This window comes from Neofelis nebulosa, chromosome 5 (assembly GCF_028018385.1).
Source record: "Neofelis nebulosa isolate mNeoNeb1 chromosome 5, mNeoNeb1.pri, whole genome shotgun sequence".
Lineage (NCBI taxonomy): Eukaryota > Metazoa > Chordata > Mammalia > Carnivora > Felidae > Neofelis > Neofelis nebulosa.
Genome location: NC_080786.1, coordinates 144,076,796 through 144,102,022, shown reverse-complemented (window position 1 = coordinate 144,102,022; position 25,227 = coordinate 144,076,796). Strand labels below are relative to the sequence as shown.

The following is a 25,227-nucleotide window of genomic DNA, read 5'->3' as shown; positions in this document are numbered from 1 at the left end:
TAGAGATTCCATTTTTCATTTAAAGAAACCCAGATTTGGCGCCTGGGTGGCGCAGTCGGTTGGGCGTCCGACTTCAGCCAGGTCACGATCTCGCGGTCCGTGAGTTCGAGCCCCGCATCAGGCTCTGGGCTGATGGCTCAGAGCCTGGAGCCTGTTTCCAATTCTGTGTCTCCCTCTCTCTCTGTCCCTCCCCCGTTCATGCTCTGTCTCTCTCTGTCCCAAAAATTAATAAAAATAAATAAATAAATAAATAAATAAAAATAAAAAAATAAAAAAACCCAGATTTTAGGGGTGCCTGGGTGGCTCAGTCGGTTAAGCATCCGACACAGGTCATGATCTCATGGTTTGTGAAGTCAGGCCCCGTAGCGGGGATTCTCTTGGGATTCTCTGTCTCTCTCCCTTTCTCTCTGCCCCTCCTGCTCTCTTTCTCTGTCTCTCTCAAAATAAACAAACTTAAAAAAATGAATTGAAAAGCTTAAAATTTCGGGTTTTAAGTGGACTGTCCTAATATTAGGACATTCAGCCACAAATTCATTAAAAAAAGAGAGACTAGGTATCCCATATTCAGCTTTTGATCAGTATTAATTTAATTAACCAAATAAAGATCAACTTTCTTTACATTTCAGCATGAACACAAACCAATTTTACTCCCTGCTAACTGGTGTTAGAAATGTATGCTACGGAGAAATTAACTCTATTATTGTTACTAAGAATGTATTCCGAATAAATCTGCAGAACGATTTAGCTAAGGAAACTATAATACTTTCTGGTCTCTTTCTTTTCAATAACTTTCCCTGATGACAGTAGTAATACTGCCAGTAAAGTGTATATTTGTGTTTCCCCAAATGGAAAACTCTCCTGTGATTAAGCCAACATGTTCTGCAGGGGACTCAGTGGGATTGTTAGACATTAATTAAAAGAATACCGTGACTCTTTTTGAAAAAAGTCTATTTCCCCAACCAAGCTTTGTCACCTCATTTTTGATAACATGGGTGGGGAGAGTGAGGCAGATGCTATTTTTATATATTCCATAACTGCTGCCTTCAGGTAAATGGGCCGATAAACGGATCATAAGTCAGACAAAAACACGAGGAGTGGGTGCTTTTGCCCAAATCACTCCAAATCAAGACCTTAAGACTGGTTGCATTATATTCTGCATCTTCTCAGAGCAGTAATTGTGGTCTCCACCTAGAATTATGTTTAGATTAAATTGTAGAGTTGAAAACTGCACTTTTCTCATTTTGTCTTCCACCCCATAAGCCCACCTGACCACCTTTCAACTAGGCCTTGCTCACCAGATTTCCTGTCTGGCAATAATGATGGAAAATAACAATGGGTCTCACTCCTCCTGAGAATATTTGTCCTTTACTATGAGACTTTTCATGGGCATTTCTTCCAATGAACAGAATATAACACTATGGTTAAAATTTGGGCGTAGGGCAAATAGAAAGGAAGCAAGGGGCTTCTTTCTGCAACAGTCCTGAATCAATGCAGCAATTTAAAAATTACTCTGGCCTCCTGTAAATGAGGCTGACCCTCTGATGAGTATCACTGTATTTTATATGATATGATATAGAGATTTGAATGTTCCAATTCAGTCTACTTTTTGCCAATCTCACCCATACTCTGACACACAGGATCCAAAGTTGAAGAGCCTTTCCCCCTCCCTAGATAAAGAGAAATACACTCCAGGAATTTTTCATACTGGTTATAAACCTGTCAGGCTTTTAAACCAAAAACAATGAAGGAATAATTGGAACAGATGGCAGGCCTCAGAGAGAATACATCCCTTGGGAATACAGCTGTTGGATAAATTTGTGAGATGCTTCTTCTATGATGAATTGACTCTTTAAGAAAGCTCAGTTGCTATTCGGGAAGATCTGTGTGTGTGTGTATATATATATATATATGCTTTTTCAAGTGACTTGTCATAAATCACTTCTCATGTCACTCAGTCCACTTAAGTAACAACAACAAAGAATGAAGCTAAAATATATTCAGATACAGAAAGTTCTCCACACACTTCAGTTCTTGCTCTCACTGACTCCCTGAAGGCTTCAGACTCTTTCCCATGGTCAAAGATTGGCAAAGTCAGCTCAGTCACGACACAAGATTGAAGCCTTTGCTTCTTTGAGACTCTCAGGACAAAAGTTCTGGAAATGTGCTTCCTGAGGGATTTGAAATAAAGCTTCAAGACAATGAGAGCAGTTATGGCTTAAACAGGTTACCAGGAGGCTGGAAATTACCCTCCTTAGAGAATAACTTTAAACGGAGATCCGATCCCCATCTGTCTGAATGTTTCAGGTACTGTGCAGCCTGAAGGCAGAAGGGGAGCACCAGTCACCATTTACTGAGGGCCCACTGTGCATACTGCTAGGATCACAGTGGCAACTGCTACCGTAAGAATCATTCTTAGGCTCTTCAAAGCATTTTATTATACATTGAAGCAAAGCTCTCCTGGTTTCACTTAATTGCTCACATGCTATGGGTATGTTAATGGTGCTAATTTTGACACTAACCGTTATTCTGGGGGTGTTTAAGCAAGCGGCCAATATCTTTTAATTTGGTTTACAAGAGCCATTGTCTCACCAAAAACCCATTCTTTTAATTGACAAGCCACAATCTAACTCCAAAACATTTTGCTCTTCTTTTAAACTTGATTTTGACTACTGACAATGACTTTAGGAAGTCTTGGGAGGAAAGAAAGAAAAATGACAAATGCCACAATGTGAACCTTCTGTTTTTCCAACATAAAATATGCCATGGAACATAAGGTTTGTGTATGTGGAGGTTGAAGGCAGGAAGGGGGGCAGGCTGTGGAGTAGAGAAAACAGCTTTCCTGGAAATAACACTAGGTAAGAAGTAAGAGGAAATGAGTTAAATCCTTGCCTCTGCCAGTAACTAGTACTTTTACTCATGCTTTCACATCCTAAATTTCTTGGAGTCTAAAATACGTGGACTGGACTATATGATTTCTAGATCTCTTTTGGTTCTAAGATGACACATTTTTCTACTTCCTATTTTACCTTTTGCATTTTTTTTAAGTTTCTACCAAAAAAGAACTTTAAAGTTTGCAAACAGAAAGAGCCAAGGTGTACTACCTTCCTAATGAGTAGAAGAAATGCTAACGAAAATTCTTAACATCCAAGGAAAAATTGAGTAAATGCATCTTACCATCTTTTAATCTCTTCCTTCGCATTAATTGGCATAGGAACCCAGTACTGGACAAGCTATGGCTACAGACAGATGCCAGTACTTTCAACATAATTAAAAGTTTGATGACATTACTAGAAGTTTGAGTATAAAAAATATCAATGAAGTCCTTGCAAATTTTCCAAACCTAACTGAATTTTGTAGAACCTTTGAAGTATCCAAAACCTAATCTTAATGGCATATTACTAAGTGTATTAGTCAGTATGGACTAATTACTGTAACCAACATTTGCTATTTTCAAATGGCTTACACAGTAAATGTTTCTTGACCTTGTCATGGTCTGACATGGACTGAAAGAGAGACTTCTTCATGTAGTCATCCTGGGACCCAAACTCCTTCCAGTTGGTGGTTCCACTATCCCTAGTGCCTTGAAGTCCTTTCCTTCCTACTGCATCTTTGGGGAAAGGGAGAGAGAAACTAGAGAATCATGTTGGGAGAATGTGAAATAGGACTGGAAATAGTCCTATGTCACTTCAGCTCCTAATGGCTGGAAACTGATCACATCACCATACTGAATGAATTGTAAGGAAGATTGGGAAATGTCTAGCTGCTGCCCTAGGAAGAAGACAAGATGGTACAGGTGTTCATCTAGCCAGACTGTCACAATATTAAACAACTGAGAAAAAATAGAATCTGAACAACGAAATCCCCCGACGTGGGGAGAGATTTATGAAAAATTCACCAGAAGCAAGCGTATGTCACAGAATCCCCAGCTCAGCTTTTCCCTGTTTAAAAGGAATAGACAGCCTGGGCAAGAGTTAATCTCAGCATGTCAGCTATCCATTCTCCAATTATGTTGATCTTTCAAAATACAGAATTCAACTTGTGTGCCCTTTGCCAATCAATTTGTGGATTGGGATTTCCCAACAGCCACAAAGTAGTTACTTTAAGACAATAATCCTTCCTGACATCTTCAACCCTTTGGTGACCAATATCCAAATGACATTCCTTACAGGATCTCCTTACCGGGATAAAATCACTATCGCTATCCTTCAACTACAAGAAGAGGGCAAACTGCATATGATGAAAGAAAAGTGGTGGCGGGGAAATGGCTGCCCAGAGGAAGACAGCAAAGAGGCCAGTGCTCTGGGAGTAGAAAATATTGGGGGCATATTCATTGTTCTGGCTGCTGGACTGGTCCTCTCTGTATTTGTAGCCATTGGAGAATTTATATACAAATCACGGAAGAACAGTGATATTGAACAGGTGAGTCATCTCTTTCTAGGATTAGGTAGTTTTTAGTTTGTGTTATCTGTCTTAAGTTTGGGGGTTTTAAAGATGTCTGCCCTTTTTGTAACAGTCTATTGAATTAGATGCCCAGAAGAGCCATTTCTGAGTTAGAGCAAAGAGCTCTTGAATCCCTGCCAGGTGCTGCTGGCACTGCGGTGCCATCATTTATTAATGAGAAGAAGGAAGCGCCTTATATACTAAATCCAATTAGCCCTATTTGGAACGGCAGTGCAGAAATTCCAAACCCAGTTAATTTCTTGAACAGTTATTTGCTCTTAAGATAGAAATCCTCGATAAAGCAGGCAAGAAATAAATCCAAAATTGGAAAAGATATAAAAAGATCTTTGAGAGAAATGTTACCATCCTTTCTGGAAGTGTGGATGCTGAGCACATGTATGAATGCAAAGCAATTTACATAAAGATATAAATGCAGTATTTTGAAACTGAGCATTTACCTCTCCCAAAACATGATCTATAAAAAGGTAATTCATCAGGATTTTTTGGTCAGGAATAGGATAAATAACACAGAATGACAATGAAATATATTAGAGACTTTATTTTTCCAGATTGTATTTAGGATCATAGTTGATTTCAACAGTCAACCATTTTTGCCTGTCACTTTTATTTTTGATGGAAATCACACCAGGAGCTCCTACCATTCTGTATAAGATGATTATATTAAAGATAATTCCTTCATAAGCATACTAGAATAAACAAAGTACAAACCTCATGCCCATCATAGTGCATTAGACCACCCATTCAATTTAAAATTATTGTTAGAATTTTGAGACTATAAACTATTAATAACATGGCTAGTTTAATGCTCAGCTGTCACTGTCTTGAAATTACTAATCATTTTTAAACAAGGGGTTCCACATTTTCCCTTTGTATTGGGCCCCACAAATTATGTAGCCAGTTCTGATTAATAATTTCACACCAGTCCCACCTCCTTTAAGTGGAAACTCTCTTTAAGCTCCCAAAGCTGGGGATGATTGATTATAACTTGGTTTTATCATGATAATTTTCCCAAAATTACAAGGCAATTGTGAGAACATTAAACACCCCTTTTTTAGATTTTTTTAGAGAAAACTATCTTTACTTAAAAGGGAAAATGGACTGTTCTGCTTTGTTTTAACTTTCAATTTGCTCTTGAGGTGTCTTGTTTTATGCAACTAATTTGAAAAATAAAAGCTTGTATATGTTATGCTTTTAATGTGCTTCTCATAATTGCCAGCTTCATTTGATTTAAATTTTCATTTAAACATTCATTTTTGCTTCTGATTTATTCATTTTTTTCTATATTTTTTTCTCATTTCTTTTTGCATGCAAGGCTTTTTGTTTCTTTTATGGACTGAAGTGTAAACAAACCCATCCAACCAACTCCACTTCTGGAACCACTTTATCTACGGATTTAGAATGTGGCAAATTAATTCGAGAGGAGAGAGGGATTCGGACACAGTCCTCAGTTCACACTGTGTAATCAGTTAAAAAAAAAAGTGTGCCCAGTAGAAATTGTTTCTGCTAATTGGTATTGTTGATGATATCTGTATCTTTTAAGCATAAATAGCCATAATTCTTTATCCTTTCAAGGTAGCAAAACTCATGGACTCTAGACATTGAATTCAATGCACTGAAAACAGATGCACATTCTGTGTTGAAACCAAGGTGTATTAGGGGCATATAAACTTCAATATATGTGTATTTTCCAGAATCTGCTATACCATCAAGACAACGGTATCTTAGTTCTATATTTATGTGTTAAAAATAAGCAAGTCTTTCTTCATGAAAAAGTAGATGTAGATTTTCAACAGTGCAAAGCATAAAAACAAAATGCTAGTATGGTGGAATTCTTTTTATCTTTGTGGACCTTTTTTTTTCTTTTTTTTTTTAAACTCCTGTTTTCCCTCTCCCTGTCCCTTCTGTTCTATGTAGATCCACATATTCAAACTACCCGAAACCCTAACTTTTGGTAGTAAGTCCATAACAACGTTGACGTTCAACTCAAATTGATTCCACTATTTAAAATGTATTATTTACACAAAGACTCAAGGTGTCTTATATTTTAAAAATTGAAAAACGTGATCCAGAAAATGGAAACTAAACTTGAACCCTCTGGCGTCACAGAAGAGCATTAGCTACGCTGAACTTCACTCAGAAAGGCACAACTCAGTCGAAAATGATTCTTGGGTCGAAATTCATTAACATCAAGCTCTCTCGTAACATTTACCTGACAACCCTCTGTAGGTTCAGATCATAGTATGTTCAGAGTCTCCAAGGAACTGTGGTTTTTTTCATGTTGCAGACTATTTCTTGCAAGCTCCAGACAAACTCCTAAACTAGGAACTAACACATAGCATCTTCTATTTTCCACTGACTCACTTTCACTATGCATTGACGAACATCTTTTCACAAGATGTAATTTTATTCCTTTCCTACTCACCCAGCATAGAGTGGTTGTTCTCCTCACAATCTTTTCTGAGCATTAACGCTTTCACAATCATTTCTTTGGATGCTTTGTCATTATCAATTCACTCCAAGTATATTAGGGAGAAGGGCAAGGAGGAGAAAATAAATAGAGGAAAGAATTTCCATACACATTAGTTACAGATCTCTAGATTTATTTTCCACCTGCATTCAAAATGCTGTAAATAATTCCCACTCTAACTCAGCTTGGTGACATAAGAAACCAACTGCATACTTAATTTGTTGTGATGGAGGATGTCTGCCTGCCCTCTGAGCTTCTTTTCCTCTTCACAGTGCGTAGGGGAATTGAGGATGCCTTTCATCTTCCCCCAGCATGGGATCAGTTGGTCTTTGTTCTCCTTAATGGGATTACCTTTGACATGTGAAGTTAGCCCCAAAACATATTTCTCAGAATTAAAGATAAGCCATCTGTGCAATCATGTAGCATTTTGCCTTCTCTTTGCTTAGCGTTAAATGGGTTCCAATTTTTGAACCACAGGTCCCTCCAATCAAAACTATATTTCTCCAGTAACGCACGCATAGGAAAGTTGACTCCTGCCCTGATTTTCTCAGTCTTGCTTTCTTCTTTAAATAAATGTGCTTTTAAGAAAATATCTCTAAATTACACTAACATTTATCTACTGTTATTAAAGTGAAAGCAGCACACTTTGTCCTGGGTCAGAGTTTACATCTTCATAATCAATAGAGGCAAACATTGGGGTATTTTAGTATTCAGAATTAATTGATTCTGTATGTGGAAACCACAAATTACATGAGTTTATCTTCCCAAGGACTATTTAATAAATCAAAGATGCTACCAAAAAAGTTCAAGGGTGATTGATGAAGTTGAGATGATCAAGGGGTTAGCGATAACAAAATCTGCTTTTCTACAAAGACTCTCCTTTGAAAGTGTAATTCAGAGTTTGGGTAAACTTAATAGTTGTGTGCCACTTTAAGCTGTATACTACCTATTTCTGATATTTATATCTTATTTTACAGTTTTCAAAATGTTTTGAAATGATACAGCATTACATTTAATCCACTCAACAATTTTATTTCAGCTTTACTAACAGAGAAATAAGCAGTCAGCAGCCTGGAGTCCTAGAATTTAGAATTATAGGAGAATTTTCAAAATCAACCAAACTTAGGTGCAGGTTCTAGTACAGCCACATGCTGAATCACAGCAGACAAGTGACTCCATTTCTCAGAGCCTTAGTTTCTTAGTAGGTAATATTAGGACATAATTTCTTGGTCATAAGGTACCATTGACAAGTGTTATTCAAATTAGATTTTCTGGTCAAGGAACCCATGGAACACTACTCTAAACTTTCTTTACGGCATGATATCTCAGTGTTTTTAACATGTTATGATGCATTGGGAATTTTCAACAAGATTGGAAAGCATTCAGTATTTCCCAAACTTATTACATAGCAGAATCTGTTTTTCCCCCGAAATATCTTGAGAGACCATTGTTCTACAGATCATACTCAGGGAATGCTGGCTTGATGATATGTACCTCATCCAGTGTTATTGTACAAAACACATTAACCATGCCTGGCACATCGTTGCCATTCAGTAAACAATGGTATTGATGACTGGGAGTAGTTTTTAAATTCTCTGAGCCCTAGTTTCCTCATTTGTAAAATGAAGATAATTTGTTGACCTATATTTGCTTTGAGAATTAAATGAAATTCTATAATGGTATTGAAAATAAGATCATTTATAAGAATTCTGTTCACAGATATTGGTTAACAGATATTAGCTCATTATAGAGAAATTAGGTATTGCTATCTGGTCATATGGCCAGTAAGTACAATTTATCATGCATCTTAATACACAGTCTGTCTGGAAAAGAGGTTTTCCAATTTACAGGTTCAAACTCTCTCTCTAAAACCACTTTTCCTCACACAATCATTAAAAATCAAGGACAAGTTCATTGCACCCCAGGGAAGGACCCAAACTGGCAACACATGAGGATCCAGTAGAAGTCATGAACCTCATCTCTAGAAATTCTAATTTGATTAGTCTGGAAGGAGGGCAGGACAATAGTTTTTTAAGGTAGTCAGTTGATTTTACTGTGCAGTAGTGATCTTTTTTTTTTTTTTAATTTTTTTTTCAACGTTTTTTATTTATTTTTGGACAGAGAGAGACAGAGCATGAACGGGGGAGGGGCAGAGAGAGAGGGAGACACAGAATCGGAAATAGGCTCCAGGCTCCGAGCCATCAGCCCAGAGCCTGACGCGGGGCTCGAACTCACGGACCGCGAGATCGTGACCTGGCTGAAGTCAGACGCTTAACCGACTGTGCCACCCAGGCGCCCCTGTGCAGTAGTGATCTAAAGCATAATCTTATGTGTGTAATCAGCATTCAATAATTCATTGATGTCTGTTGATTGATTCCAGAGGTACAACCACTAATTCTAAGCCAAGATATACTCACATATTTGGCATTCAATATTCAATAAACGCTTTATAGAAAGAGTTCAAAAAGAAACTGCACATCTTTGAGATAAAAATTTCATTATATTCAATTGATGACCTTGATGTTTAGTTATAGTTGCTAGACCTACTCAAAATGATCAAATAGGTAGTTTAATTGGTCTCTGTGCCCTTTTTTCCCTTGAAGAACTTCTATTCATTTCAGAAACCAAGGCTCCTTACACTTCTTTTTCTTTTTATACATGCCCTAGACAACCAATTCTTGACATCAAGTAAATGACTGCTGAAACCACAGTGACTCCACCAGGGGCCATTGCATTTTAAGTGAAATTTAGAAAAAAAGAAACTTTAACATGAAAGAAAAAATTCCAAACTCTGTTTTTTTTGCCATTAGTTCTCAGAACTCTGGTGTACCTCAGAATCAACCGGGGAAATTATTTAAAATATGGATTATAGGTTTTACCTCCATAGATTGCTTCTCAGTGAGTGTAATCCAGGAATTGGTGACTTTTTAACAAAATCTGAAAGCGAATGCTTAAAATTAGTTGTAGACATTAGTTTCCATAAAAAAAAAATAGCTTCAATATAGCAGTTTTCTCCAAAATTAGGTCATGTACATGAGTTTTTTTAGTACAAGGGATTTTTTAAAAATACCTTTCCTTACATGAGCTTTTTTTCCCCAACAATCTTAAATACAGCTGTTTTACTTTAAAACTTTGGTAAGCATGAGTTTTCTTTAAAGCTAGATGGAACACAGCAATTTGACTTCAAGTGGTGAGGGTGAGATTTTATTAACATTGGCAGGTTATCTGTGGCTTATACTTTGAGGAATACTGTTTAAAGTTAGCAAGAGAGCAGAGAGGTGTTTGAAAAGATTGAACAGTGCATCAACAACTATGGAGCATATAACGCTGTCTAATCCAATTCCTGACAAGCCTGTTTATAATCCAATGCAATAAGGAAAAAAATAAAGTTTATTTTGTCTTAGACTAAAATTAGAAGTTGAATTATTTTAGAGTTTTTCCAGAAAAACTGCAACTACCTGAGGACACATGGTGGGTAGAGATCATGCCCTTAGGAAAATCAGCTGGATTATATAGTTATAAACCTATCCCCCCCCCAAAAAAATATTTCCAAATACCTCATTACATTTGACTAGCATTATATTATGTTCTATATGAGCCATCTATGGCAAAGCAGCAAAACAATGAATCCCAATTAGTTTCCAAGCCCGTGACCCTTTATACTATAAGGTCTATTTCCCAGTAAGCAATTTAAAAGTAGCCTGAACAGCCTTGAAAAGCAAAAGGAAAGCAAGGCATTCCTACTTCTCGGACTATTTTCTGCACATCTGACTGTGCCAAATGGCATTATTAATTAACTCTTATAGATAATGAAAAATTTCTGCTTGATGCTGCAGTTTTAACTTGCCTTTAGGAACCATCTCATTATGCTTCCCGCAGTTATGGAATTTTATGTCCAGATGCACAGGCATATTAAAATCATTTTTGCTTTCAAAATCCTCTCCGTAGAGACTGATATCATGGAAAATGGGATTCTCCCTTAAATTTTCAAAAAAATTCTACTTACACAGATGAGAACGTTTTGGTGATAAAAGCCCAAATGTTCTATGTGGTTACACCCGCTACAAAATCTGAACTTTGTAGTCGTCAACCCAAATGGGGCTAATTGGCCAAATTGCACAACCCCACCATGTCTCTGTGCTTCAGCATATACACCCAGAAACACACAAAAAGCCTGAGTAGGACCTGAGTGATGGAATGGAGTTACTGTCGCTCCTTTATCTACTAAGCTTAAGTTAGCAAAACCAGGATTTTCTTTCTGTCCAATTTTTAACTGAAGTGTTTAGACTTCAAATATTCAGATTTTTCCATTTCAAAAAAAGGTTGTTGCCCTGATCACGTTAGTCCTTACCAACCATAGGAACTAAGAAACTACTGTCCCCAGGTAACCTACCCTAATATGCAATTATCTTTTAAAAAAAAATTTTTTTAATGTGTATTTATTTTTGAGAGACAGAGAAACACAGGGTGCAAGTAGGAGAGGGGCAGAGAGTGAGAGGGAGACACAGAATCCAAAGCAGGCTCCAGACACTGAGCTGTCAGCACAGAGCCCGTTGTGGGGCTCGAACTCATGAACTGTGAGATCCTGACTGAGCCAAAGTCAGACGCTTAAACTGACTGAGCCACCCAGGCACCCCGATATGCAATTATCTTAAGTCCTAAGTATCAGTTGGCACATTATCAGATGCTTCCACACGTTCTCATTCATTTCTTCTGTAGTCAGATCACTTTATTTAGCAAGTCATTTGGAGAAATCTCAATCAGGTTATTTCTGTAATTGTACAAAGAGGTTTTCCTTTGCCTGGAAACCCAAACATTCATCAATTCACAGAGAGGCCAGGAAGCAATTAACATCCATTCAGAAATAACTTACTGTTATTAACTTACTGTTACTGTACTGCTACTGAATAGCTATGTGACTTTGGGCAAGTCGTTGTCCCTCTCTTATTCTCAGTCTCCCCAGCTGTGACACGAAGGGATGACATTTTTTTCTTTTTTTTTTTAAGTTTATCTATTTATTTTGAGAAAGAAACAGAGACAGTGAGCAGGGGAGGGGCAGAGAGAGGGGGAGAGAGAGAAAGAATCCCAAGCAGGCTCCTCATCAGCACAGAGCTCGATGTGGGGCTGAAACCCACAAACCATGAGATCATGACCTGAGCCAAAATCAAGAGTCAGACACTTAACTGACTGAGTCACCCAGGAGCCCTGAAGTGGTGATATTTAAAGTTCTCTGCAATCACAGTATTTTTTTAAGTTTGATAGAAAGTGGGAAGGAAATAAAAAGAAGCAGGACCAAACAACAACAACAAAAAAAACCTTGACCAAATACCAAATACAAATATAAATATGATTGTGCAGTTACCTTAAACATACTAAATTTTTATTGTCATAAACAGAATTACCTTTTTCTGCCAGTGCTGCAGGATGAAATGGTCTACTCTGGATAAAGAGAAAACCGGCCATCATGGCATCAAAGAGTGAAAAAGTTCTCATCCAGTCATAAGCAAAGTGTTACAAACACAGGAAAGGCTACAAAAGTGGACTCATTCTTGACTTTGATGAGCCTACAGAGTAGGTGAAAGAAAGAAAGAAAGAAAGAAAGAAAGAAAGAAAGAAAGAAAGAAAGAGAAAGAAAACAAAATAAAACAAACCAACAAGCAAAACAAGACATAACTAGAAGTTATTCATAGCTATGGAATGGGTTATATTCTCAGTCACAATTCAAGAGAGGAGATGGGGAAACCTATTCTGTAAATGGAACTTCAGTAATTCTGTTAAAGAAAGACAAAGGGAAACAAAGAAAAAGGTTGATGTGCTTTTATTTTCTATTGTTTTTACCCCTATCCTCCTCCACCCTTAAGCATCAATGTTTTTATCTGTACAGCTTCCAAGCCAGAGATGAATCAGACTCTTAGCTTTTGAGTTTTAAGTAGACTTTACAGATTTGTAGTATAGACAAAAATCTTGGAAACCATGGCTTTCAGTCTCAAGAACTAGGTGTTTTGTTGAATGGATTGGTTGTTATTCGAAAAGCTTATCTGTAATTAACAAGAGCCAAAACCCAGAGGCCCAAGGTTGTGGAAATATACAAAATAATGATTTCTTCCCTCATGTTCCTATCCCTGACCAGCTTTTGACCACTAGGAAAGAAGGGAAGAATGGGAGGGAAGTCATTAAATCTTAGTGGTACTGGAATCCCTGAGAGAAGGCTTCATGGCCATCCATGAGCCAAGTCCCAACTTGAGGACAGGAAAATAGAAACCTCAGAAAAGTTCTGGGAGATCTCGAACAGAAAATGCCATATTGGAGTTTACAGGGTGTAGCACAGGAGATGGGAAAACTTGAGAAAAATCTTACATCCAACTGTTTCCAGAATGGTGCAATAACAATATCTAGGTCATGAACCCATGAATAGCTTCGTAGAGTCCTGCTCAGTCCCAGAGCATCTCAGGGAAAACAGTGAAAACTCCATGGCACTTCTCAATGAAGAGCCTTGCAGAAGGGCTGAATCAGTGGATTGAAAGGTTGAGGTTGGAGTGGAAAAAGACTCAATGTGTAGACCTGACATGGAGACCATAGTGGGGCCACAAGCACTTAGAGGACTCAGCAGAGAAAGTGCAGCACTGATGGCCTCCTAGCATCCAACCCCAGTGGAAGCCAAAGAATGTAGTATGGCCATGGATCAGCTGCTCCCACCATCACCAATGCCCAGACCCTCTATTAAATTTTCCTAAGCCCAGATGCACCTGGCAAAGAAGAGAAGAAGAAGGGAGGAGGAGAGAGGTTCATATTAACTGAGCCATTAACCAAAAGAAACTCAGTTTTAAACAATGAGTGAGTTACATTGAGTTGACAACATCTACTAGTGGATGGGAACCTCTAAGGTAAGGTGGGATCTCTTCTTATTTTTTTACGGCATCACATGGTTTTCTTGCACACCTAAGATTATAGCTTGAGAAAAATGTATGTCCACTACATGTGGGCACAAGCTAGTACCGCAAGGACTCCACGGTTGTGCACATATACACTGTGGACACTAAAACCCTCCATCAGGTTCAATTTACCTCAAGGCCAAGGCCATTCTCTATATGAGAAGGGGTATGCAAAGAATTTCTTGGAATTATATATTTATGGCCCTAACTCAGCCTCTGAGTTGCAGAAAGGACAGGCCCTCTTCTCCATGTGGTAATGGAAAGTCAGTCCTCATAGTATCATCTCAAGTTCAGCATGGAGGCCTGCTCAGGTACACATGAGGCCAATAACAGAGGAAGTGTGTAGGCCCCAAGCTTGCACAAGGGGCTGAGGCAGACTTGGGAGACGTAGGGAAGCCAGAGAGAAGCCAGAAGGCCAGAGAAGAAAGTCATGGTGGCCTCTGATGGTGACTCCAGATAGGAGAAAGGCACTGTGGGTACCTCGGATTGGCATACAAAGCCACATCTCTGCCACTTTTAAGCAAGGAGGGTTGCTCATCTCAGATATGTCCAGCCCACCTGAAGCTTATCCTTATGGCAGAAACAACTTGCAGCTGTCTAGTCATAATGCTTGGGGGGGACACTCTGCGGGCATCTCTCCAAACTCATCAGCAACTTTCGTGCCCTCTTGGAGCAGGGGAAAGTCTCGCTGCTCTTGAGCACACTTCAGAGGTCATGGGAGACGGTCTCCAACCAGCCTGATGATCAGCTCTGATGATATTTCTGCACTCAGTGACTGCTTCCTCTGAATATGGGACAGAAAGTTGGCACGATTTCCTTGTGTTTTCAGGTCCCTTCATCTATTAAGCTGTCCCCACATCTATTTGCCTTATCTCACCCCATGGGAGTTTGACCCCAAAAGTTGCAAGTGAGGGGCCCCTTCTCTGGTATTCCTCAGCATCTAGGCTGTCCTAGCCCCTGGCTGGATGATTCTCCTTGAAAATAAACACAGAACAGTCCTAGCTTCATACCCCAGCCACAATCTCAGGGGCTGGGCCCTGAAGGCTCGAAGGCAAACTTTTACAATTCAAAGTGCCTTCTTTTTCCTTCTTTCAAACACCTAGCTGTTGTAATTAATAGCTTCAAAGACTGCAGTGGCTTCTATAGATCCACAAAAATCTATTTAAGAACTCAAAGCTGCAAATTTTACTTTTTTTCCTCTTTCTATGTCATCCCTACCCTGAGGGCAATGCATACAAAAGCTCTTGCTATAACTTTAAAAGTGAGAAAAAGGGTTCAGATTCAGAAGATTTGGTAAAGTACACGGATTAATATCAAAATGGAACATTGCTTCAGTGTTAACCTCACTTTTCAAAGTTTTCTATGAAATTATTCTTAATGTTAGAGGAGAACGAACTAATACCCCCAAGAATTTTGTAGAGTCTTGGGCAGCCACCCATAGTGAAAAATTTCTTAAAGAATTCTTAAAAATAAATAAATTATATGTATATATATATGCATGTATATACATATATATATACATATATATGTATATACATACATACACACACACACACACACACACACACATATATATATATATATATATATATATATATATCCATTCCACAATAGACTTATTTACACTTATTCTAATGGAAGAAAAGTTTTCTTTTTTTTTTTTTATTTTTTTTATTTTTTAATATATGAAATTTACTGTCAAATTGGTTTCCATACAACACCCAGTGCTCATCCCAAAAGGTGCCCTCCTCAATACCCATCACCCACCCTGCCCTCCCTCCCACCCCCCATCAACCCTCAGTTTGTTCTCAGTTTTTAACAGTCTCTTATGCTTTGGCTCTCTCCCACTCTAACCTCTTTTTTTTTTTTTTTTTTCCCTTCCCCTCCCCCATGGGTTTCTGTTACGTTTCTCAGGATCCACATAAGAGTGAAACCATATGGTATCTGTCTTTCTCTGTATGGCTTATTTCACTTAGCATCACACTCTCCAGTTCCATCCACGTTGCTACAAAAGGCCATATTTCATTCTTTCTCATTGCCACGTAGTATTCCATTGTGTATATAAACCACAATTTCTTTATCCATTCATCAGTTGATGGACATTTAGGCTCTTTCCATAATTTGGCTATTGTTGAGAGTGCTGCTATAAACATTGGGGTACAAGTGCCCCTATGCATCAGTACTCCTGTATCCCTTGGATAAATTCCTAGCAGTGCTATTGCTGGGTCATAGGGTAGGTCTATTTTTAATTTTTTGAGGAACCTCCACACTGCTTTCCAGAGCGGCTGCACCAATTTGCATTCCCACCAACAGTGCAAGAGGGTTCCCGTCTCTCCACATCCTCTCCAGCATCTATAGTCTCCTGATTTCTTCATTTTGGCCACTCTGACTGGCGTGAGGTGGTATCTGAGTGTGGTTTTGATTTGTATTTCCCTGATGAGGAGCGACGTTGAACATCTTTTCATGTGCCTGTTGGCCATCCGGATGTCTTCTTTAGAGAAGTGTCTATTCATGTTTTCTGCCCATTTCTTCACTGGGTTATTTGTTTTTCGGGTGTGGAGTTTGATGAGCTCTTTATAGATTTTGGATACTAGCCCTTTGTCCGATGTGTCATTTGCAAATATCTTTTCCCATTCCGTTGGTTGCCTTTTAGTTTTGTTGGTTGTTTCCTTTGCTGTGCAGAAGCTTTTTATCTTCATAAGGTCCCAGTAATTCACTTTTGCTTTTAATTCCCTTGCCTTTGGGGAAGAAAAGTTTTCTAAATAAAATCTTTAAACAAAAATGAACTCTAGAAAGATGATCCTCATGTATTTAGTGTCATTGACTAACTTTGTGTCCACCATAGGTGTATGTTTATGGTTTGAAGGAACTCGGATTGGAAAACAGAGAATTCTGGGATGTGCTTTCATGCAGGGAATCAGCTTACATCTAGGATCTGAGACAGCAAAAATGTTGGCACCAAGTCTCAAGTGTGGGGGCAAAAAAAGTAAAATGGAGGAGACGAGAAGGAAAAGGACAGAGATGGTGAAAACATGACATTAAAATGAGCCAGGAGGGGCGCCTAGCTGGCTAAGTCAGTTGGGATTTCGACTACGGCTCAGGTCATGATCACGGTTCGTGAGTTTGAGCCCCACGTCGGGCTCTGAGCTGACAGTTCAGAGCCTAGAACCTGCTTCGGATTCTGCGTCTCCCTCTCTCTCTGTTGCTCCCCTGCTGGTTCTCTCTCTCTCTTTCAAAACTAAATAAAGATTAAAAATTAAAAAAAAAAAAAAAGATAGGAAAATAAGTTAGTGGGGTTGATATACTGTAGCCCCAGGGAAAATGTAGAAGGAGTGAAGAGCCAGTTGAAAATTAGCTGGGTAAGGAGTGGCTTCTGGGTGACAGGTGGGGATAGCGGACCACACTTTTAAGTTTTAGGCCAATGTCTAGATTTCCTCCATCCAGAAATTTTTGGCACAGATTCAGGAGATGAGAATTGGCTTCCTCATTAGCTTTCAGGCACAATTAATCATAATCACTATTCTCGAGGCTAATATGATGGCTGACTCCCAACCTCTCAGATATATATATATATATATATATATATATATATATATATATATATATATATTTTAATCCAAGGATGGCTGCATGAGAGATGACCCAGGAATTCTGAATGAACCCAGAAAACCAATAAAACCAGAGCAAATGGTAGCCAAATTCTGAGTTCTGGAATGCAAGAATTTCACACAAAATGGTATACACATAGCTACTCTAACAATCTCCCTCCTCCTTCCTTAACATAATTAGTGGGGGATCACTGAAGCTTGATCTCTGCTCTTAGATCATCAATTATCCTGTGAAGACATAAAACACTTATGCAGAGAGGTGACCAGACTTTCCAAAGTCTTAAGGTAGCAAATGTATGAATAGGATTCTGTTCTTATTCCTTAAAAAGTTTCCTGACATTTTGAACATTTTAGGTTTGTTCCCGTATTGAATCTCACAGTTTAAAAATGTTAAGGAGGTGAATACTTAGACCATCTCGTTAAAAAGAAAAAAAAAAAAATCATTGAGACACTGCCTCCAGACTATGATAGTAATTCAACCAAACCAAGAACATAACAGCAATGATAATCTCATCATTTCTCAGTAACCCATTCCTTGATTTCTATATTTGTTAAAATTCAGTCTATTTTACTAAAAATAGTCTTTACAAAAAAGGCTTCAAGTTAGAGCTTGCTTTCAAGTTAAAGCTTATCTATATAAAATGAAAGCTTTTACATTTATAAAATGACACAAATGTTATCTGTATCTTTCTTCAACACATAATGTGAAAATTTATTAGACAATGTCACAGACCACTTCAAGTGTCTTTAAACAAAGAGCATAATAAAGAGAGAAACCTGTACAAAATGTAAGGTATAAAGGTATTCACCCCAAGTTCTTCTAAATGTACCAATGAATAAAGCATGGATTGCATAAATATTAAATATACAAGAGAAATCAGTCTGATAGTCACAATCTGATGCCACATTTGCAACCAGTATGAAAGCCAATACCAGACAGCTTAGCCTTGGTCCTTTCAATATTGTAAACCCAAATCAAATTTCAGCACACAGTTCTTCCTATAACGTAAAGGAAATCACTCCCCACCCCTAGACTCGGGGGGTGGGGGCAGGTAATTTTAGGTACAAAACAAGAATTCATTTAACTTCTCCCATCCCTTCCAGGGGAATATTTGCAATAGAAGGATAAAGGTGTCAGGAGAAGAATAATTTATGTTCAGGTTCACACTAGTACCAAGAAACCAAATATTAAGGATCAATCCAAAGGAGGTGCCATGATGTCAGCAATTATTAAAAAAAAAAAAAATCAAGACAAAGAGGAAGGTAAAAGAAAGCAAAAGAAGGCAGGAAAAGAGGACAGGGGGGCTCACTAGGGTCACACTACAGGCACAAAAGGAACGGAGAAGAGGAATGGTTTTCTGCAAAAGAACTAAGCAAATCAGGGGTGCCTGGGTGGCTCAGATGGTTAAACATCTGACTTCAGCTCAGGTCATGATCTCACAGTTTGTGGGTTCGAGCCCCGCGTTGGGCTCTGTGCTGACAGCTCAGAGCCCAGAGCCTGCTTTGGATTCTGTGTCTCCCTCTCTCTCTGCCCCTCCCCTGCTCATGCATGTGCTCACGTGCGCTCTCTCTCTCTCTCTCAAAAATAAACATAGAAAGAAAGAAAGAAAGAAAGAAAGAAAGAAAGAAAGAAAGAAAGGGAAATCCTTCTCCTTCTAAAACCAGGAGAATACAGTGCTAGCTGAAGTTTCACTCATGGTTTCTAGTAGATGAACTTGTTTCTCACTTTCCTTTCCTCTGCAAGAGAAGTCACATGCACATGTAGGTGCATGCACACAAGCACGCACACACACACACATCCGATCCCTGCACACACATATCACTTTATCTTTGGACACTGTTCAGAACGGCGTAAATGACACTAACACAGTTTATTACTATAAATCCATTCATAAGTGAATTTTCCTATCAAACTTATCATAATAGCAATTCACAGTAAATGGGTTCAGATGCATAGAGATAAGTTTTTTTTAAATGGCAAAGAGCTGTGGCTAATTTTCATTTCTTTCTCATGCTTGAGCACCTATCCTTCAGAGGCAAGACACAAGCTATCGTAAATCTTATTACTGCATAAACATGAAAACGTGTTATGAGTTGGCTGAAGCAAATAAAATAAGCATTGAAAAATCTATGTATTAAACATGTATAGAACGTACTTTAACAAAACACTGGTGGAAACAAAGAATCGGTGCATAGAAGGGCATACAATGGATAATATTAAAGGATCATCAACTTTTCACTGTTCGTCCCTTCCTTCCATCCAAAAAAAAAAAAAAAAAAAAACCACCAAAATACATATCAGTAAGTTTCATAGACTTAAACTATTTTCAGTGATATATACAATATTATTTTTTTAAGTTTATTTATTCTGAGAGAGAGAGAGAGAGAGAGACAATGTGAGTGGGGGAAGGACAGAGAGAGAGGGAGAGAAAGAATCCCAAGAAGATTCCGTGCTGCCAGCATAGAGCCCGATTTGGGGCTCAAACTCATGAAATCATGAGATCATATCCTGAAACCAAGAGTCAGACACTTACATGACTGAACCACCCAGGTGCCCCTATACAATGTTATTTTATTTTTTTTATTTTTTTAATGTTTGTTTATTTTTGAGAGAGAAAGAGAGACAGACAGACAGACAGAATCCGAAGCAGGCTCCAGGCAGCACAGAGACCGACACGGGCTTGAACTCACGAACCGCAAGATCATGACCTGAGCCGAAGTCGGCCGCTTAACCGACTGAGCCACCCAGGCGCCCCTATACCATGTTATTTTAAAGAAATAGAGAAACTTACCATGGGTCAGGCATTGTGCTGTTTTACATGTACCCGCTCAATGGTTCACAAAATATCTCTTATGAAAAGGATTCCACTATTGTTTCCATTGTATAGATAAAGAAGCTGAATCAAAGAGAAAAGAAACATCTTGCCCAGTGTAACCCAGCTACTAGGCAGCACAGCTGAAATTTCACTTCCAGCGTTCTGAGACCAGGGGTCAACTCACAAGTATGATTCATGGTCATATATGTAGATCCACTGAAAACATGAATTCCATCCACCAGAGAAAAATAGGAGGACCCCGGCTGCATACTACAGGCTAATTTCCAGTCTGCCAAACACCAGAGGATTCTGCTGGGGTATTCATCCTACCCCTAATGTCCCTGCCTCCTGAGCAAGGTGGTAGATGGTCATCAACATGTCTGATACTTTCTAATGAAATTAGTTTAGAAATTTAAACGTCTGTGCTTAACCATAATTTTTCTATGGCTCTGCAGATACAAGGGAGTTCATAAAAACCAAGTCCAGAAATAGAAGCTTTGGAAAGCTACTTAGATTTTTATCCTAATTCAGACGCTCAATTTATCTCTCTCTCTCTCTCTCTCTCTCTCTCTCTCTCTCTCTCTCTATCTATATCTTTAATTCTGAGATTGTGAAAGACAAATCAATGAATGAATAGGAAACCCTCCCAGGCCCCTCTGTGCTGAGAGATGACCTTCACATTTTCATTTCCTGTGGATACAAGAGTGTATGGTTTGCTTGAGCTCATGGCTGGTAGGGACCTTAAAGGTCATCTTTCCTTATGACTACAGCAAAAACTTGGAAGCAGAAAGGTCAGTCCCAATATCTTGCCATTTTCTTTTTGACAGTTGGAGACAAAGTGAGAATCAAAAAGAAATCATCATTTGTGACCAAAGACAGAGAAACCAGACCACTCATAAAACTGTATATATTTTTACTTTCATGAGGGCAGCAAAAAATAAATACCTAGGGTTAATGAAAGGAATAGACATTTGCTGCATTTTAAGGCAATACAAAAGTTGAAGGAAGATTGTGTTTTAAAGAGAAACATAATTAAAACATATTGTCAAGACAAGAACTGTGGTTACCCCTCTACCCAATACAGGAAAGAGAGAGTTTCATCAAGTTCTTTCCTCGTTGTGAGCCACACCTGGAGACTCACTTTGGTGGTTTCAGTGCAAAATGAAGAGAAATGTCTAAACTCAAATGTTTCAGACTTCAAGTAAAACAGAAATATTGCAATTTCTTAACATGCATTTATGAGAAAAGAATCTACAAATGCTCTTTATAGTAGTTAAGTAAAAAAAAAAAAAAAAAGGCGTTGATGTCAAGTGAAGGCAGTTGAGTCTTTGAAATAAGATAGACTGAGTTCAAATGCAAGCTCTTACGAACCACATTTCCTGGGCAAATTACTTAACATTTCCAATAGTAAATTTCCCCATCTATATAATGGGCATAAGAATTCCTTCCTTATAAGGTTGCTGTAAGATTTGTTTGTAATAGTATGTATAAAGTCCTTTGCACTTCCTCCTTCTTTCCCTCTCTTCCTTCCATTTTAATGATCTTCCTGAAATTAGAAATGTCCTGTGCAAAATGCAAAACAAAACGAAACAAACCCAAAAAACAAAAACACTTCTTCCATTGAAATATCTCTCTGAGCAAAATTTGCAAGACCCCTATACAATACCAGGTGTCATATGGCACTATAAAATATGCAGTTCGTCTGGTAGCAACAGAAAAATTTCACATCACAAAATGCTATCAAAAAACATTAAATTTCAGTTGTGACATACGTGCTATAACACTTTTTGTAAGTATAATTCATAGAAAACATTTCTGAAGTTTTTCTTTGGGTGGCATGATCCCCCTCTCAATTCACTGAAGCCACAACTTACGATTTGAAAGAAAATGAACACGAATGACATGAATTCTTAGTGCCATATGAAAATGAAAATGAAATGCAAAGTCTATAAACACGTGCAAAAGAGACAAGAAGTCACAAAAACTACTACTTTTTCAGAGGTGTACATCTGGTAGGCCAGCAATGTATATCTAGGAACCAAATGTATCTGTCTAGCTTTCAAATCAAGTAGACAAATTAAAACTATTGCTTATTTAAATGACATCGACTTTTTTGTGGAACAAAACTGGAGTGTAAATTTTCAAAAATACATGTTGCGCGTTGATACGCAAGGACCGGAGGAGACATTTCCTACTTTGAACACAGGAAACACCAGTGTCCTTCCTGTCAGAAGCTCACAGCCTAGAGAAATCATTGGGGGGCACGTGCTCATATGACTTTCAACCCATCCGTTTTGTGGGTTCATGACAAAGGAGTCCCATGCTTGCACTTGCTTACACCTTACCAGAGGCTTGGGGATTTTAAGGGTGTTTTAAGGGTTACCTCATCAAGAACAATGCTAAGTTATGGAAATCTCTATTAGCAGGAATGTGTCACTCAAAGATCTGATATTGGCTGGAAAAAAACGGTAGCAAATCATGTTTGATTACACCATTGTACACTGTGCATGCGAATACGTAACAGTGGAATTGTAATCGATACGTACATATATATGCCATCTGCACTCACATGACGTTTCATGATCATCACTCCATTTTCTCTTCGTATTATGCCATCATCTTTGCTGTGCGGTTCGGTACCATATTATTTTCATTTCAACCACAGCTGCATCATTGCTGCTGCCAGATCTCTGTTTTTTGGAGAAAATATACAATTTAAAATTGTTTTTTTTCTTTTTTTTTATCAGAAAGGAAAGTCATCAAGAATTAGATTTTATTTTAGGAACAAAGTAAGGTTTCATGGGAGAAAAAAACAAAGCCTTGGTGTAGAGAAGGTTTGTTCATTTTCTATAGCATTACTGAAGTGTCCTGTATGCCTTGATAAACCTATCAATGTTTGGATCATCTCAATGGGGGAAATGACTTAACTTAACTCTATTTTGGTGTCTCGGCAAAGGTAAGTTGTCTATTTCGAGAGCCTAACTGGGTAGTTTTGTACTACTGCATCTTGTGAATGAAACCCCAAAGTCTACCCAGCTAGCTTGCTGCCTCCGTTTCCCCAAGTAGAAAAGGCGAATGGCCAGTGGGTGGAGGAGGAGGTGTGGGAACTGGCCGGGAATTTACAGTGTGGCAGAGTTACCTTAGAGCAATATCTTATATTGGTGAGAGACAGATCAGTGGAGGGGGCAGCTAGTTAGGTTAAACTGATGCTCTATTATTTCATGTTCTCTAGTGTCTCTCTTTCAATGCCATCATGGAAGAACTGGGAATCTCACTCAAAAATCAGAAAAAGCTAAAGAAAAAGTCAAGAACTAAGGGGAAATCTCCCTTCACAAGTATCCTTACTTGTCATCAGAGACGAACTCAGAGGAAAGAGACTGTGGCATGATCCAAGAAAACACCTGCAGGCAGCTTTCAGGAAGGAAAACGATACGCTCGCTACAGGTTTTGGGGAGGAAAGATTCCTGACAAGTGTGTGATGTGTTTCCCTGTATCTATATTCATAACTCTGGGTATGCATATAGATATGCGAAATACAACAGCTTTAAAAAGCTCACAGAGACAGATATTACTTGGGAAGTGCCACTGGTTCTTTTGAAATGAATTTGTATGCTCACTTATTTTGCCTTTTCTCCTTCTTCTCGATAAATTGCTGTGTGTGCTTTCTAAATAATAATAAATCAACAGGGTTTTTTTTTTTTCCAGAACAAGTTTGAGTGTTGGTTTGTTCTCCATTACTCAGCTCCCATTCACAATGTTTATTTGTCAAATGTTATCTGTTTTCCAGTTTGCTGTTTTGATGAGTCCTCTTAACCGGTTCAGACACACAGAATCATTTCTGGCTAATTAAAAAAAAAAAAATACTTAGAGTTCATACCAAATACCTAGTTATTATAGTAAAATAAAACTACTCATCTTTGTGCTTTAAAATCTGACTTCATAAAGAACTTTAAAATGGCACTTGGAATATTGGTGAGTATAAGATAAAAGGATTTAAAAACAAAAAAGGAAAATTCATTCAAAAATAAAAGTGTCCATCACATTCTGGGCATCATTCTAGGTTCTGGAGATACTATGGTGAGGAAGACAGATATGGTCCCTGCTCTCACATAGTTTATAGTTAAACAAAAAAGAAAAACATTTGAGTACTCAAAGAAGGATTAGCACTTCCTCAGTAGAAACCAGAAGCCAAAGGAACATGTACTCAACCAAGGAAGATTTCCTGGAGGAAGGTACAGCTAAATTAGGATGACAAGTTAATCAGGTGAAGGGAGGACTGTAAGATGGAGAAGCAGGCATTCTAGGCTGAGGAAGCAGCATATTGGAAGGCCCCAAAAGGAGAGCGAATAGGGCCAGGATGGTGGAGGGACAGGAGTCTAGCGTGGCTAAAATGCAAGGGAATACGATGGGTCTGACAGGTGACAACCACTCTGGCTGAAAGCAAAGGATTGAAGGAAAGGAATCTGAGGAAGAAGAGACAGGGTCACCCGAAGGCTCTTTCAGGAACCCAAAGAAAGGACATTGCAGCCAGGCCAGAGCAGGGGCAGCCAGACCAGTGGATGATGGAAGTAATTCGGAGGCACAACTCATGGGGCCAGAGATTTAGACAGTGGTCATGAGGGAGGGAAGAGTGGGTCCAGAGAAAGTCTAGGATTTGGGTTGGCAGGGAGAGGGAGGCTTAACTGCGGAGTTGAGGTAGCACTCATTATTCGGGGGACCAATGGGAAAGCAGCAGGCACTGGATCAATAGTTCATATAATTAAATCCCATTGGTTTCTATAGGATTGTTCTATAACTAAACAAATTTTGTTATCTAGTCCCTGTAGAGTTTAAGCACAAAAATATATCCAGACATAAAAAGAAAAATAACGTCACATTTAAAATAGCAGTAACAGGTACTGGCCAGATATTTTCCTATGATTGTGATCAGTGCTCAAATTTTG

At 38.5% G+C, this 25,227-nt stretch overlaps 1 protein-coding gene across 7 annotated transcripts in view; it reads left to right on the top strand.

The window, feature by feature from the left end:
• Nucleotides 1-23,982, top strand: part of GRIK1 (glutamate ionotropic receptor kainate type subunit 1) — a 374,134-nt gene extending 350,152 nt beyond the window's left edge. For 2 of the 7 annotated variants that reach the window (XM_058731839.1, XM_058731838.1), the window contains 3 exons: nucleotides 4,169-4,419; nucleotides 23,032-23,118; nucleotides 23,517-23,982. In XM_058731839.1, coding sequence (XP_058587822.1) covers nucleotides 4,169-4,419; nucleotides 23,032-23,118; nucleotides 23,517-23,672 — 494 coding nt within the window. In that variant the 3' untranslated portion in view covers nucleotides 23,673-23,982. Of the gene's footprint in view, nucleotides 1-4,168; nucleotides 4,420-5,773; nucleotides 6,489-23,031; nucleotides 23,119-23,516 lie in introns of those variants that run through there. The other 5 variants (XM_058731842.1, XM_058731840.1, XM_058731843.1 and 2 more) reach the window with 3 other exon arrangements.
• Nucleotides 23,983-25,227: the final 1,245 nt, after the last annotated feature.